The sequence below is a fragment of the Neovison vison genome, chromosome 13 (genome assembly GCF_020171115.1).
Source record: "Neovison vison isolate M4711 chromosome 13, ASM_NN_V1, whole genome shotgun sequence".
NCBI classification, from domain to species: Eukaryota; Metazoa; Chordata; class Mammalia; order Carnivora; family Mustelidae; genus Neogale; species Neogale vison.
In genome coordinates, this window is record NC_058103.1 from 94,696,413 (window position 1) to 94,712,719 (window position 16,307).

At 35.8% G+C, this 16,307-nt stretch overlaps 1 protein-coding gene across 1 annotated transcript; it reads left to right on the plus strand.

Annotated features, from left to right (window-relative positions):
* Positions 1-15,161: 15,161 nt before the first annotated feature.
* Positions 15,162-16,100, plus strand: LOC122893198 (olfactory receptor 4F6-like). Its single transcript, XM_044230065.1, has one exon. It carries the CDS (start codon positions 15,162-15,164, stop codon positions 16,098-16,100), a length of 939 nt encoding a protein of 312 aa, XP_044086000.1.
* The last annotated feature ends 207 nt before the right edge of the window (positions 16,101-16,307 follow it).

Consider the following 16,307-nt stretch of genomic DNA (forward strand, 5'->3'; position numbering starts at 1 on the left):
AGTGTGCCCAATGGTTTATCGATCTTATTGATTCTTTCAAAAAACCAGCTTCTAGTTTCATTGATACGTTCTACTTTATCTCTGGTTTCTACCTCATTGATCTCAGCTCTAATCTTGATGATTTCCCTTCTCATGTGTGGAGTTGGTTTGATTTGTTGTTGATTCTCCAGTTCTTTAAGGAGTAGAAACAGCTGCTGTGTTCTGAATTTTTCAATTTTTTAGAAGGATGCTTGGATGGCTGTGTATTTCCCCCTTAGGACTGCCTTTGCTGTATCCCATAGGTTTTGAACTGAAGTGTCTTCATTCTCAGTGGTTTCCATGAATTGTTTAAGTTCTTCTTTGATCTCCTGGTTGATTCAAGCATTCTTAAGAAAGGTGGTCTTTAGCTTCCAAGTATTTGAGTTCCTCCCGAACTTTTCCTTGTATCAAAGCACTGTGGTCTGAGAATGTGCAGGGAATAATCTCAGTCTTTTGGTATTGGTTGAGTCCTGATTTGTGACCCAGTATGTGGTCTATTCTTGAGAAGGTTCCATGTGCACTTGAGAAGAATGAGTATTCTGTTGTTTTAGGGTGGGATGTTCTGTATATATATATGAGGTCCATCTGGTCCAATGTGTCATTCAATGCTCTTGTTTCTTTATTGATTTTCTGCTTTGATGATCTGTCTATTTCTGAGAGAGGCGTGTTAAGATCTCCTACTATGAATGTATTCATATCAATATGACTCTTTATCTTTATTAACAGTTTTCTTATGTAATTGGCTGCTCCCATATTGGGGGCATAGATATTTACAATTGTTAGATCCTCTTAGTGGATGGTCCCTTTAAGAATGATGTAGTGTCCTTCTGTATCTCTGACTACAGTCTTTAGTTTAAAATCTAATTTGTCTGATATAAGAATCACTACTCTGGCCTTCTTTTGAGGCCCATTGGCATGAAAGATGCTTCTCCATCCCTTCACTTTCAGTCTGGGTGTATCTTTAGGTTCAAAATGGGTCTCTTGTAGACAACATATGGATGGGTCCTGTCGTTTCCTCCAATCTGCAACCCTGTGCCGTTTTATGGGTGCATTTAGGCCATTCACATTGAGAATGATTATTGATAGATACGTTTTTATTGACATTGTGTTAACTTTGAAGTCTTTCTTTCTGCAGATTGTCTCTATATTTCTGTTCAATGCTATTCTTACAATTTTTCCTCTTTTATAGTACCCCCCCTTAATATTTCCTGCAGTGTTGGCTTGGTGGTTGCAACATAGTCTTTTAAGCCTTGCTGGTCTTGGAAACTCTTTATCTCTCTATCTATTTTGAATGTTAGTTTTGCTGGATAAAGTATTCATGTTCTTCTCATGCATGTTCTTCTCATTTAGTGCCCTGAATCTATCTTGCCAGCCCTTTCTGGCTTGCCAGATTTTTGTGGACAGGTCTGACATTATTCTGATGGGCTTTCCTCTACACATAAGGCATTTCATTGTTCTAGCTGCAGTCAAGAGGGTCTGCCTACAATTATAATTCTTCATTCTTACTATTAGGTGTGTCATGGACTTTCAAGAGTCCATTCTGCCTCTAGTACATGAACGCTGGTTCCATTTGCGAGATTGGATAAATTTTCATGGAGAACTTGTTCCACTATATCTTCTAGGCTTCTTTCTTTCTCCTCCCCTTCAGGGATTCCAATAATTCTCACGTTGGAATGTTTCATGGCATCATTTATTTCCCTGATTCTGTTTTTATGGCTTCTATGCTATTTGTTCCAGGCTTCCTCCTGATCCTTTCTCTTTATCTGTTTGTCCTCCAGATCACTAATTCTTTCTTCTGTCTCAGTTACCCTAGCTTTTAGAGAATTTAGATTAGATTGGAACTCATTGAGAGCATTGTGAATGTCATCCCTGATGGCTTTTAGTTCTATCCTAGTCAATTCCATTTGGTCATCCATGGCTTTCTCCAACCTAGGTATTGCCTGAATTATTGTTAGCCTGAATTCCCTTTCGACATATTGTTTATGTCAATAGATATTAGCTCTGTTGCAGAAGGCCCATCCTCTGATTTTTCTTCCTTTGGGCATTCCTCCTCCTACTCATTTTGGTGAGTGATGGCTAAATGGTTGTATCTGGTTGTAACAACCGTGGTGCAGTCAAGGTGCACCCTGGAACACTTCTGAGCAATCAGGAGTCCCCACCCAAATGAAAGAAAAAGAAAGGGAGAAAAAAGAAAATAAAAAGTAAAAAAGAGAGAGAGATAGAGACAGAAAAAAAAGAAAGATAAAAGAGAAGGCTCAGCCCAAATGAGCCCCAAGGTAAGAGGTAAGATTTATGAAGTATACAAATAAAAACAAACAAAAAGACTGATAAAAGTATATGAAAGGAGATTTTATATATATATATATATGTATATATATATATATATATATATGCAAAAAAAAAAAAAAAAAAGAACCTCATCAAAAAGAACCCCAAGTGTAAGATTTTATACACTACCAGGACAAACACAAATACACAGAAACATTGGTGGAAGAAGAAGATGGGAGAGTGGTTATAAATTCTCAGTGTTGGCAAGGAAGGTTATTTTGATTCTTCCTGGATGTATCTTGATTTCTTTGTAAAGGACTGAACTTTACTAAGATAAAAGGGGATTAAAAATTGGTTTACCTATAGGGGTAGCATTGATTGGGGAAAGGGGATTACCTTGAAGTTTAACTCTATATGACTATTAAAACATAAAAATACAAATAAATAAACTAAACTAAACTAAAATTAAAAAAAAATTAAAAAATAGAAAAGCAAAAGAAAAACACAAGTATATGTATCAAAAAGTTCAGGTTAAAAGGTTATTATGGAATTTGATGTATTGGACATCTCACTGTGATGGTAAATAGGTTAAGAAATTATCTATATAAAAAAAATGAACCAGCAAAGTGGGAATGAATTAAAACTAAAAGATGTATCTATGAAATAGTGTTGGTTGTTCTCTTGTCATCTTTCTTTTTTTTTTTTTTTTTCCTTTTTTTTCCTGGTGGCTTTCTGGGGGAGGGGACTTTCTCGTGGCTTTTCAGGCATTGTTCTCTGAGTTAAGTCCTCCTGCCCCCCTCAAGGGAGGTGGGCTCTGAGGAAACCGGTATTTCAGGTTTTTGTCCTCTGGAGGTTTTTATGTTTGTTTGTTTGTTTGTTTGTTTGTTTTCTCTTGCCTTGACAGCTTTTGATGATTTTTGGAGGTTTAGAGGAAAGCAAAGTGCACCCAGACCTCCCTCTCAGAGAGAAGCCTCCGTCTCTTCCCCTGTGAGTGCTCCAGAGCACATAAGTTCCCCCTCAGCTGCTAGAAGAGCACATTCTGAGTTGCTCAGAATAGCAGAGCACATTCTGAGTTCATGGGGACACTGGAACTCCTGCTTGTACCCAAAACCAAGACAGCGGCAGCTGTCTGGGCAGCTCCAGACCACCAGAGAGGTTCCAGGCAGTGATAGCACACTGAGATTTTCCCGCTGGCCTGGGCTGGGAGTGCCTGGTCTTTCTGGGTCTGAGGGCACCGGGCTGGCGCCTTCATGCACCTCTCTCAGGGTAGGGCACAGGGCGCGACTCAGAGTCTGATAGCACAGCATGGCACTCATGTGGGGTTGCAAAAAGGCTGTGCTTCTGCCAGCTGGTGAGGCTCCCAGCCCCTCATGGGAGCCAGAACCCATATGCTCTCAGGTGCACTGGTGGCTCAGGGACCAAGACCTTGTTTCTCCACCATACTCTCTCTGGCTCAGCACCGGGGGTGTCTTACCTGGGTCTGGGGACTTAAGCCCCTGTCCCTAAATGCCCTGATTCCCACAATTTCCCCCCACAATCCTTTGCTCTTTTTGAGTGCTTTCCACCAGACTCCAAGTTAATGCTGGTCCCCAGATGCAGCGCACTCTTGTTTTGGGGTATTACTTTCCAGTGGGTCACCTCTGGTGGCTCCCTCTCCCTTTTGTTTATCTTCCAATATCAGTCGGAAGTTCTCACTCTGCTTTACCTGCCCACTGGCATCTTCTGCCCCCGTAGCAATCCAGATGTGCATAATTCTGATCTCAAGCTGATTTCACGGGTGATCAGAGTTCTTTGATAGGTAATCAGCTCACTTTAGGGTACAGGTTGAAATCACCCCCTCCTACTTCCCCACCATCTTGTCTCCCCCCCTAGAAAAATCAAAGGTGGTTCTTTGAAAAAAAAATCAATAAAAGCAATAAACTTCCAATCATGGCAACCAAAGGAAAAAGAGAGGAGACACAAATACCAGTATTAGATATAAAAGAGGGGTCATTACTAAGGATTAGATACCAAAAGAATAATAAGGAAATATTATGAACAACCTTAATCCCATGAATTTGTTACCTTAGATGAAATGGACTGATTAATTCCTTAAAAGACACAAACCACCAAAACTTAAGTAACATAGAAATAGATAATATAATAAGCCTATATGTAACGAGAAACATGAATCAATAATTAATAACTTTGAAAAAATGCAGCTGGCCCCATTGGTTTCACTGGTGATTTTAGCAAGCACTTATAGAAGAAATGATATTAATTCTCTACAATTTCTCCCAGAAAATAGAAACAAAGGGAACACTATCTAATTCACTTTGTGAGGCTAGCATTATTCTTTTTCATAACTAAATAAGTGCTAATTATTTATTATTTTTATTATCATTTATTACTGCTACTACTATTACCATCATCATATATACCTCCCTAGTATTTTTTGTTTTTTTTTCAAGTTTTTATTTAAATTCTAGGTAGTTAACATAGAGTGTAATATTGGTTCAAGAGTAAAATTGAGTGATTCATCGCTTACATGTAACACTAAGTGCTCATCCAATAAGTGCCCTCCTTAATGCCCATCACCCCTTTACTCATTCTCAGCCCACCTCCCTCCATCAACCCTCAGTTTGTTCTCTACCTTTTAGAGTATCTTATGGTTTGCCTCCCTCTCTTTTTTTCCCCCTTCCCCTATGTTCTTCTGTTTTGTTTTTTAAATTCCACATGTGAAAGAAATCATATGGTTTTTGTCTTTCTCTGACTGACTTATTTTGGAGGCTAGCATTATTCTTATACCTGAAGCAGTTATAGACATTCCAAGAAAGAAAAACTACAGAACAATATCTTTCATGAACATACATGTAAAATCCCTAACAAAATATTAGCAAATCAGCATTCAAAATCTATAAAGGGCTTAGCAAACTCAACACCCAAAGAACAAATAATCCAACCAAGAAATGGGCAGAGGACATGAACAGACATTTCTGCAAAGAAGACAGCCAGATCGCCAACAGACACTTGAAAAAGTCTTCCACATCACTTGGCATCAGGGAAATACAAATCAAAACCACAATGAGATACCCCTCACACCAGTCAGAATGGCTAAAATTACAAGTCAGGAAATGACAGATGCTGATGAGGATGCAGAGAAAGGGGAACTCTCCCACTCTGTTGGTGGGAATGCAAGTTGAGTTTCCTCAAAAACTTGAAAATAGAGCTACCTTATGACCCAGCAATTACACTACTGGGTGTTTACCCTAAAGATACAAAGGTAGTTATCTGAAGGGGCACGTGCACCCGAATGTTTATAGCAGCAATGTCCACAATAGCCAAACTATGGAAAGAACCTAGATGTCCATCAACAGATGAATGGATCAAGAAGATGTTGTGTGTGTGTGTGTGTATATATATATAGTGCCTTATATATAATGGAATACTATGCAGCCATCAAAAGAAATGAAATCTTTCTATTTGCAATGACATGGATGGAACTAGAGGGCATTATGCTTAGCGAAATAAGTCAGTTGGAGAAAAACAACTATCATATGATCTCCCTGATATGAGGAAGTGGAGATGAAACATGGGGGGTTTGGAGTAGAAAAAGAATAAATGAAACAAGATGGGATTGGGAGGGAGACAAAACATAAGAGACTCTTAATCTCACAAAACAAACTGAGGGGGTTCAGGGGGAGACGGGTAGGGAAAGGGTGGTGGGGTTATGGACATTGGGGAGGGTATGTGCTATGGTGAGTGCTGTGAAGTGTGTAAACCTGGCAATTCACAGACCTGTACCCCTGGGGCTAATAATACATTATATGTTTATAAAAAAATTAAAAATTAAAAAATATATATATTAGCAAATCAAAATCATCAATATTTTAAAAAGATTATACCCAAGACCAAGGGGGAGTTATTTTTATATTACAGCAATCATATTAAAAGGAGGTAGTATAACGTAGGGATTAAATTCATGTTATGTTGAAATCAGAAAATAATTGTGTTTGAATATTAGACCTGATTCTAGCATAGTGACCTTGGCTGACATATTTAATTTCCATGGTATATAATATTAGTATCTCTAAAATAGGGGTGGCAATTGTATAAATGAGGTAAAAAGCAGGTACAGTGTTTTCACAGATAGCCATGAATGTGCTTTTAAAAGAATTCTAAGTAATTCTTAATAAGTTTGTTAATAACTATTTGTTTTTCACTGGTATTAATCTAAATGATAATTTATAAATAGACATTAAAATGTTAGAAGATACTGCTTTTCCTTGAAGATATATTTATGTTATATTTTATTATACATTGCATTATTATACATTGCTTTCCATTTACTTACTTAACCAAACTTCTGATACTTTTTCATTCTCTTAATTCCATACCATGAGAATTAAAAGAAAAACTCCCATGATGAATGGCCTGGGGACTCAGGTCATGGAATCATCAAATGGTCACCAAAAGCTGTTAGGTTACTGTTAGAGCTGGAACAGTTGTAAGAAGCACTACCAATATAGCACCAAAGAAGGAAATATTTTTTTAAAAGATCCGATAACAGTAAAAATATTGCTTTCTGGTTTTTGTTTTTGTTTTGGCCAGGTAAGTGGAGATGATATACATCAATTGCCTGCTGAAAATATTGGCTATTTTTGTCATACTGGTAACGCATACATTTATGGCACAACAGTATTATACTGTTCTCTCTCTCTCTCTCCTTCCCTTTTTTTAAAATTTGCATTTCTAATTTTGAATTCAACAAGCACTTATTAAACACCTAGTTGCACCAGTCTCTCCAAGGGAAGTGAGAAATATCATTTCAGGTTGTATGCATTGCTCCATATGCTTAGATTAGGTCTTAATATACAGGGAAATTTCTGAGTATTGATTATATTACATTTGGATAGGGACTAGAAAGGACCTTGGAAATTGGTTATAATGTGAATAGCTTTATACCTGCCATATGTTCACAGCAATTTCTAGAGCAGCAATTGTTTTTTATTCTGTTGGCATTAGTTTTAAATAGAAATAAGATGCAAAATAAGTCTTTACCACAAACCATTATCATCCGTTACCCATGCACTTATATACATACATATGCATGCCTGCATCCATCTAACCACTCATCATCTTTCCCAAACTCTTAACACTTAAATGGGTCAAGTTTTAAGACTAAGACACAGTCCCTTCTCTCAAGAAGTTCATAAACATAGTAGGGAAGACTATTTAATTGTAAGTTATACTATTATGAAAAGTTTATTAGGAGAAGTTGGCAATCTGACATGAAAGCATAGAGGAGGAGTATATAATCCAGACTGGAGGAGAGAGAGACATCCTTGAGTAATTGTTGCATAGGTGGAATGAATTTTTAGAATAAGAAGTAGTTAGCCAAATGAAAACAGTCAGGACATATTTAGTGCAGAACAAAATTATGGGTAAACCTGAGCATTCATGAGAGTGTAAAGGGTGTCCTTGTAGTTCATGACATGATGTATATGAGGTGATACTAGTAAGGAAGGAGAGGGTAGGAAGTGGCAGGAAAAGGGAAGAACGAGAAGGGACAGGGACAAAGAAAAACAGAAAAAGGACAGAAGAATAGAAACAAGAGGTGGGCTGTACACGGATCTCAAGAGTTTTTATAGGCCAAACCTGTGATGTTGAGAGAGCAGGAAAAAGTAATGAGGAAATTTAAGCAGTGAGTAGGCAACAGAAGATGCAAGAAGTATTATATTAGTATGTATGTTAATTGCCTCTCTTAAAACAAGTGAGGTATTCCTCACTTGTTTCTATTTTTCTGTCCTTTTTCTGTTTTTCTTTGTCCCTGTCCCTTCTCATTCTTCCCTTTTCCTGCCACTTCCTACCCTCTCCTTCCTTACTAGTATTCATCAACTAAACAATAGATATATTTTTTAGAAACTAGCAATAGACTGCTCGCATGAGATTTTATCATGGCGATAAATCTCTGAGAACATTGTTAAAGTGGCTGTTGTGATACTTAGTGACTATACAATTTACATATTTGTAAGAATTTATTTCAATTTTTAAATGCTTATTTGAATGATAGAGACATCACTACAATCTGAAATTGAAAGACTGCACATCTTGAACCCCTTATTTTGTATTTAAAAATCATACTTTTAAAAAAAAGATTTATTTATTTATTTATTTATTTGTTTAAGAGAGAGCACATGTGCACTGGCTTGTGTGACAGAGGAGGGACAGAGGGAGAGAAACTCTCTCAAACAGACTCTGCTGAGTGCAGAGCCCTACTCAACATGCAGGGCTCCATCTCAGGACCCTGAGATCATGACTTGAGCTGAAACTGAGAATTGGATGCTTAACTGATTGAGCCACCCAGGCATCCCATTAAAAAACATAATTTTTAAGTCAAAAGCAATATAAATTATTTTAGACCATTTAAACAGTACAGAAATACTGACCTCAGGAAGTGAAAGTCACATGATATCTTACTTTTCAAAACTTATGATTTATATTTTGTATTCACTTTTGGAGGAAAAATTTTTTATTCAAACACAAACTTTTATATTAATTTTATGCACTTTCTTGTGTTTTGCTTAAAATTTAAATCTTTCCAAGATCTGTATGTGAAGAATCATTTAGTTGATTTTAAGAGCTTCATAGTATTCCATTTGATATATGTACAAGATGTGATTAATACCTTCTCTACTGACTGACGGGTCAACATTTTATGTATACATGTATGTATCTGTTATAAATACATACATATTATATGAATATATACACTGCATACTAGGAATAGATCTGTACACTTTAAATTCTAGTAAATATTATCAATTTATAATCCCTTCATGAAGGTATAAGAGTAACTTTTATATAGAAACCTTGATAGTACTGATAATTCTCTTTCCCTTTCTCTGTTGATCAGTAAAACAAAATCAGTGGAGGTTGATGATGATCACTGATGATAGTGAGACTGAACATCAATAAATATGTTTATTGGCCAGTTATATGTGTTGTTGTTGTTCCTGGCGTTAGTTACCTATGCATGTCTTCCCACTTTTTATTTTATTATTTATTTATTTATTTATTTTTGTCTTTCAATTTTTTTTTTTATTTTCAGCATAACAGTATTCATTGTTTTTGTACCACACCCAGTGCTCCATGCAATCTGTGCCCTCTCTAATACCCACCTCTTGGTTCCCCCAACCTCTCACCACCCCCCACCACTTTAAACCCTTCAGATTGTTTTTCAGAGTCCATAGTCTCTCATGGTTCACCTCCCCTTCCAATTTACCCCAACTCCCTTCTCCTCTCTAACTCCCCATATCCTCCATGCTATTTGTTATGCTCCACAAATAAGTGAAGCCATATGATAATTGACTCTCTCTGCTTGACTTATTTCACTCAGCATAATCTCTTCCAGTCCCGTCCATGTTGCTACAAAAGTTGGGTATTCATCCTTTCTGGTGGAGGCATAATACTCCATAGTGTATATGGACCACATTTTCCTTATCCATTCGTCCGTTGAAGGGCATCTTGGTTCTTTCCACAGTTTGGCAACTGTGGCCATTGCTGCTGTAAACATTGGGGTACAGATGTCCCTTCTTTTCACGACATCTGTATCTTTGTGGTAAATACCCAGGAGTGCAATGGTAGGGTCATAGGGAAGTTCTATTTTTAATTTCTTGAGGAATCTCCACACTGTTCTTCAAAGAGGCTACACCAACTTGCCTTCCCTCCAACAGTGTAAGAGGGTTCTGCTTTCTCCATATCCCCTCCAACACATGTTGTTTCCTGTCTTGCTAATTTTTTTCCATTCTAACTGGTATAGGGTGATATTTCAGTGTGGTTTTAATTTGAATGTCCCTGATGGCTAGTGATGATGAACATTTTTTCATGTGTCTGATAGCCATTTGTATTTCTTGATTGGAGAAGTGTCTGTTCATATCTTCTGCCCATTTTTTGATATGATTATCTGTTTCATGTGCATTAAGTTTGAGGAGTTCTTTATAGATCCTGGATAACAACCTTTTGTCTGTACTGTCATTTGCAAATATCTTCTCCCATTCCGTGGGTTGCCTCTTTGTTTTATTGACTGTTTCCTTTGCTGTGCAGAAGCTTTTGATTTTGAGGAAGTCCCAAAAGTTAATATTGGCTTTTGTTTCCTTTGCCTTTGGCCTTCCCACTTTTTAAACTTAAATCTCCTCTTTGTGGAATTACTATAGTATTTTTCATAATACTCTGATTGATGACAATATTTTTCCTTCCTATTGAAATACATCAAATTAAGGCAGTTTGCATTAATAAATGAATTTTTGACACATGGAAATGTTTTAATAAAGAGAAAAACAAGGTAAAATACCCAATTTTCCTACTAAGAAAAATTTTTTTTTTCTTTTTACTGACTTTTATGTTGGTTGTTAAAGTATTTTTATGTATTTTATGTAGTTGGGAACATGCCAAATGTGTTTTTTTTAAAAATATTCCACAATATCCACATTTTAAAATATGCCCACATTGTGTGCTCAAAATCTTTAGATGGAGTTGATTACAGGTCCTTTTGTCAGACTCACTAATATTCACCTCTGTGATTATCCCATTACCCTTGCTTAATTTTGCTATATTTTATCTTAGTTTTTGTCTGTAATATTCTCCATCCATTGCTCTTTTGGTGGATCTTCCTAGCACAACCCTGCAGTCTTTCCTTTTAGCTACAATACTTTGTTCATGTCCATAACCCTCAGGATTCCCATTAGTGTCTGGCCTGACTCTCCAAGTCTGTTCTTGGCCATATTGGGATCATGATGCTCCCACCTACTTATGCTGCTTTCTTGCTGAGGAGTGCAGACTTGTGACATGCAGGAGACTGGGTATGATGTGGGGTAGCAAGGGAGGAATGATGACATAAGAAAGAATGATGACATAAGAAAGAATGTTAGTAGCGTGGGGTCTGGAGAAAATGTTGGTGTTGGCAATGCAAGTTGAGAACTCATGTTATTTAATTCAGATGTGAAATAAGCCTCAATAATTTGATTTGGTTTAGTGATAAGGTAGTTTAGAAAATTATGTAAATAACAAATAAGTTACTATATTAGATTGAAATCTGTAACATTGAAACTTATTTTTGGGGCTACAGAAAAATGATACTATATGGTTCAAACTAATAAATACACAGAGCCCAGAGAGTAACAATTTATTGATAAGCATTAAAGATAAGCATATTTCTATTTTTTTTCTAAACATTTAAGTTTTAAGAATGGGTTTCCTATTCATTTTTTTTTTTTTCCCCTCAGATCTAGGGTTAGGGCTAATATACATGCCTAGTATCCTGCTGTTCAGAGACCTCTGCAAAGGGTTAGACTTAGGGATTAAGATTTCCTATTCATTTTATTTTATAACCAGTTCTTTTTATTTAATGAAAATTATTCATATCTTTTCATGGTATGAACTTTTATTTCAGTATACAAAGTTGAATCCTTCCTCAGGTGGAATTACTATTAACAATTTAATTCTCTATTGTGGACATTTAGGTTATTTCTAATATTTTTTAAATAAATATGGTGTTGATAGATAGCTCTATAGCTTCTTTTTGAATTCATCTATTGTAAATTTAAGCAAATTTTTTTGAAGTGAGTTTCTTGGTCATAAATTAAGGAAAATTAAATTTTTTTGGTATGTATTATTATTATTTCAAAGAATTCTGCAGTTTGTTTTATTAAAGTATAGTTGATATCCATTATATTAGTTTCAGGTGTACAGTATAGTGATTCACCAAATCTATACCTTACACAGTGCTCACCATGATAAGTACAGTTACCATCTGTCACCAAACATTATTGTAATATTACTGACTATATTCCCTAGCCTGTATTTTCATCCTAATCACTTACTTATTTTAGAAGAGGATATTGTGCTTTTTTAAAAAAAAGATTTTATTTATTTATTTGACAGACAGAGATCACAAGTAGGCAGAGAAGCAGGTAGAGAGAGGAGGAGGAAGCAGGCTCCCCGCTGAGCACAGAGCCTGATGCAGGACTCTATGCTAGGACCCTGGGATCATGACCTGAGCCAAAGGCAGAGGCTTTAACCCACTGAGCCACCCAGGTGTCCCAGGAAGATTGTAATTCTTAATTCCCTTCATGTACTTTGCCCATCCTGATACCTCTTACCCTCTGGTAATCAACCGTCTCTGTATTTATGAGTCTGTTTCTGTTTTTTAAATTGTTTGTCTTGCTTTTTGGATTTCACATATAAGTGAAATCATTTGGTCTTTCACCTACTCTATCTTGACTCATTTCACTTAGCACAACACCCTCTAGGTCTATCAGAGTTGTTACAAAAGGCAAAAGACAAGATCTTATTCTTTATTATGGCTCAGTAACACTCCATATTCCAGTGTTAGTCCATATATATGTTATATATAGCCCTAATATATATACATATGTATATTTTTTCATATATATCTATTCATTTATCAGTGGACACTTAGATTGCTTCCATGTCTTGTAAGTAATGCTGCAATAAGCATAGGAGTGCAGATATCTTTTTGAATAGATGTTTTTATTTTCTTTGAGTAAATACCCAGTACTGGAACTGTTGAATCATATGGTATCTCTATTTTTCGTCTTTTTTTTAAGCTTTAAAATCACTTTTATTGCTGTATAATTTACACAGAATAAAATTCACCAATTTTTAAATATACAATTTAGTGACAAATTGTCACTAAAATATATGCAGTTATATAACCACAAATGCAATAAATGCATTTAAAATGTAGTTGGAGGCTAATTCTTATTTGGAGAAAGTTTAAAGAATAAACAAAATCCATAATTTATAAAGGGAAATGTGGATATATTAAATCTAGATGGTTAAATGTGGAAAAATTAAATACTAAATAATAGAAAGCACGATTAATGAGTGTATTTGATTCTTCACAGCCTCATTCATGAAAAATCATCAATATTTTAAAAACTTAGAAAACTTGTTAGAGCAAAATGGCACTCTGGTGTAATCTTATTTACATTTAATTGATTACTGTTTTACTTTTCATATTATTATGATTAATTGCCATTTTGTTTTTGTTAATAGTTTTCATGTTTTATTCATTTTAAAATTGGTATGTTACATTTCTGAAATGTATCTGGAATAAGTAATTTCATATTAAAAAAGTTAATCATCTGTCTGATATTTTCCAGTGTTCTTACTTTTATTTTTATAGTGCCTTTATCTTCATACAAAAATATGAATGCATATATCTGTATATACTATCCTTCTGTATGTATAGCTACATGTAATATGATTTTGATTTTAATGTCTTAGTTACTGTCAACAATTTCCTTTTGTTTTGTTAATGAAGAATGTTAAGAATGAATTTTCCAGGGCAGCCTGGGTGGCTCAGTTGGTTAAGTGTCTGCCTCTTGATTTAAGCTCAGGTCATGGTCTCAGGGTTTGTTGTAGGATCTAGTTCTGCATTGGACTCCACACTGGGCATAATGCCTGCTTAAGATTCTCTTCCTCCCTTTCCCTGCCTCTCCTCCTCTCTCCCTCTCAAAAAAAAAAAAAAGAAAAAGAAAAAGAAAGAAAGAAAAAAAAGAATTTTTCCATCTTAATGTCTAAGTATTTATATATTTCTTTCAGATTTTTTTTAACATTTAAACATCCATTAAAATTTCCTTGAGTTCATGTTGAAAGGCAAAAACCTGCACTTTTCCAAGTTCATTTCCTTATACCAACACTGTTGATCGAATAATTCACCTTGTCCACACTGATATATGATTCCTCAATAATCTCCTGAGAGATCACTAAGTTTACCTTATGGTTTTTATTCAGTTCTTTGCATTGAAGCTTTGGTGACTGACAGCAGAAATACATCAAGCTACTCCTTAAAATCCCCAATAATTTTCTATTGCTTTTAGGATGTAAGGCTAAGTTCAATTCACGGATAAAAGCTTCCATCCTGTCTGGCCTATTACAATTATTCATCCAGCCTGATTTCAATTATCCATCCTCTTGCCTTGCTAACCTTCCTGTCTCACTATCTTTGGACATGGTGTTCCCATACTATGGACTCTACTTTTCAGTACTAATTCCTTGTTAAGCAGAATCTGAACAATCACCACTTGAATGAGTCATATGGTTATTATGGTACTCTGTTCTTTTCCTTTTAATCTATTATCAGAGTTCTATCTGTATTTAAAACATTTAATGTCTAGTTCCACCATTAATCTGTAAGCTTCCTGAAATCAAGATTAGTTTTTTACCTCAAAACTTGTCATAGTACCAGGCATATGGTAGATCCTCAATAGGATTATTACATTATTCTCTCTATGTTTATTAGCTGAATGGATAAATTAATACATTTAAAGAAATGTTAATGTTTACAATTTTTTTTAAATGATGTTTTTAAGAAAATACCTTATGGCAATTACTGAAGATTTCCTCTTAAAATCATTCTTTTTTTTTCTTTTTAATTTTTAATTTTTTTTTAGAAACATATGATGTATTATTAGCCCCAGGGGTATAGGTCTGTGAATCGCCAGGTTTACACATTTCACAGTACTCACCATATCACACACTCTCACCAATGTCCATAACCCCACCACCCTCTCCCTACCCCTGTATCCCATGCCACCCTCAGTTTGTTTTGTGAGATTAAGAGTCTCTTATGGTTTGTCTCCTTCCCAATCCCGTCTTGTTTCATTTATTCCTTTCCTACCCGGCAAACACCCCATGTTGCCTCTCAGCTTCCTCATATCAGGGAGATCATATGATAATTTTCTTTCTCTGATTGACTTATTTCACTAAGCATTCTTAATAAAAGCTCACATTTGTTTTTAAATAATAATTTTTGATAAAATCTTACTTCATTATTTGGTTTGGTCTTTTAGGTTCACCAGGCAAAGCCAATGTATGAAGCAAATTACTCTGAAGTGACTCAATTTGTATTCTTGGGACTTGCTACCTATAGACCAGTGCAGAATTTTCTTCTTGCCTTCTCTACAGTGTTTTATGTAACGATTGTTTTGGGAAACCTCCTTGTGGTGTTTACAGTGACCTTTGACCCTTACTTACATTCCCCCATGTACTTCCTTTTAGCCAATCTCTCATTTATTGATTTGTGTCTTTCTACCTTAACAGTTCCTAAGATGATATCTGATCTGCACTCAGGACACAAAACTATATCCTTTCAGGGATGTGTTATCCAGATATTTGTCCTTCAGGTCCTGGGTGGATCAGAGATGGTGATGCTGGTTGCCATGGCCTTGGACAGATATGTGGCCATATGTAAGCCCCTCCACTACCTGACAATCATGAGCCCACAGATGTGCATTTTGCTTCTGTCTGGTGCTTGGGCTATTGGCCTCATACATTCAATGGCCCAGTTGGCTTTTGTTGTCCATTTGCCTTTTTGTGGTCCTAATGAGATAGATAGCTTTTACTGTGACCTTCCTTGGTTTATCAAACTTGCTTGCACGGACACCTACAAAATGGAATTCATGGTTACTGCCAACAGTGGGTTTATTTCCATGGGCACCTTCGTCTTATTGCTTATCTCCTATATCTTCATCTTGGTCACCGTATGGAAACGTTCCTCAGGTGGTTTGTCTAAGGCCTTTTCTACTTTGTCAGCTCACATCACCGTGGTGATTTTGTTCTTTGGGCCATGCATCTTTGTTTATGTGTGGCCATTTCCCACTGTGTCAGTGGATAAATTTCTTGCCATTTTGGACTTTATGATTACACCTATTCTGAATCCTATTATCTACACATTGAGGAACAAGGACATGAAGATGGCAATGAAAAGACTGCATAGTCAAGTCCTGAATTTGAGAATGATCTCCTAAATGACTTGCGAGAAAACCAAGTGGTACCTTCTAAAAGTAATACTCTATGCATAAATGTTAAGGATTGTATAATATCTTAAAACAGTTAATTTTATTTCAGCAGTTCAAAAACTGCTTGGGTAGTTTATTCTATGCTAATGGCCAATATTGTGAAAATAAATAAATATATACACATATATATATGTATATATATAAAACTATTTTTCA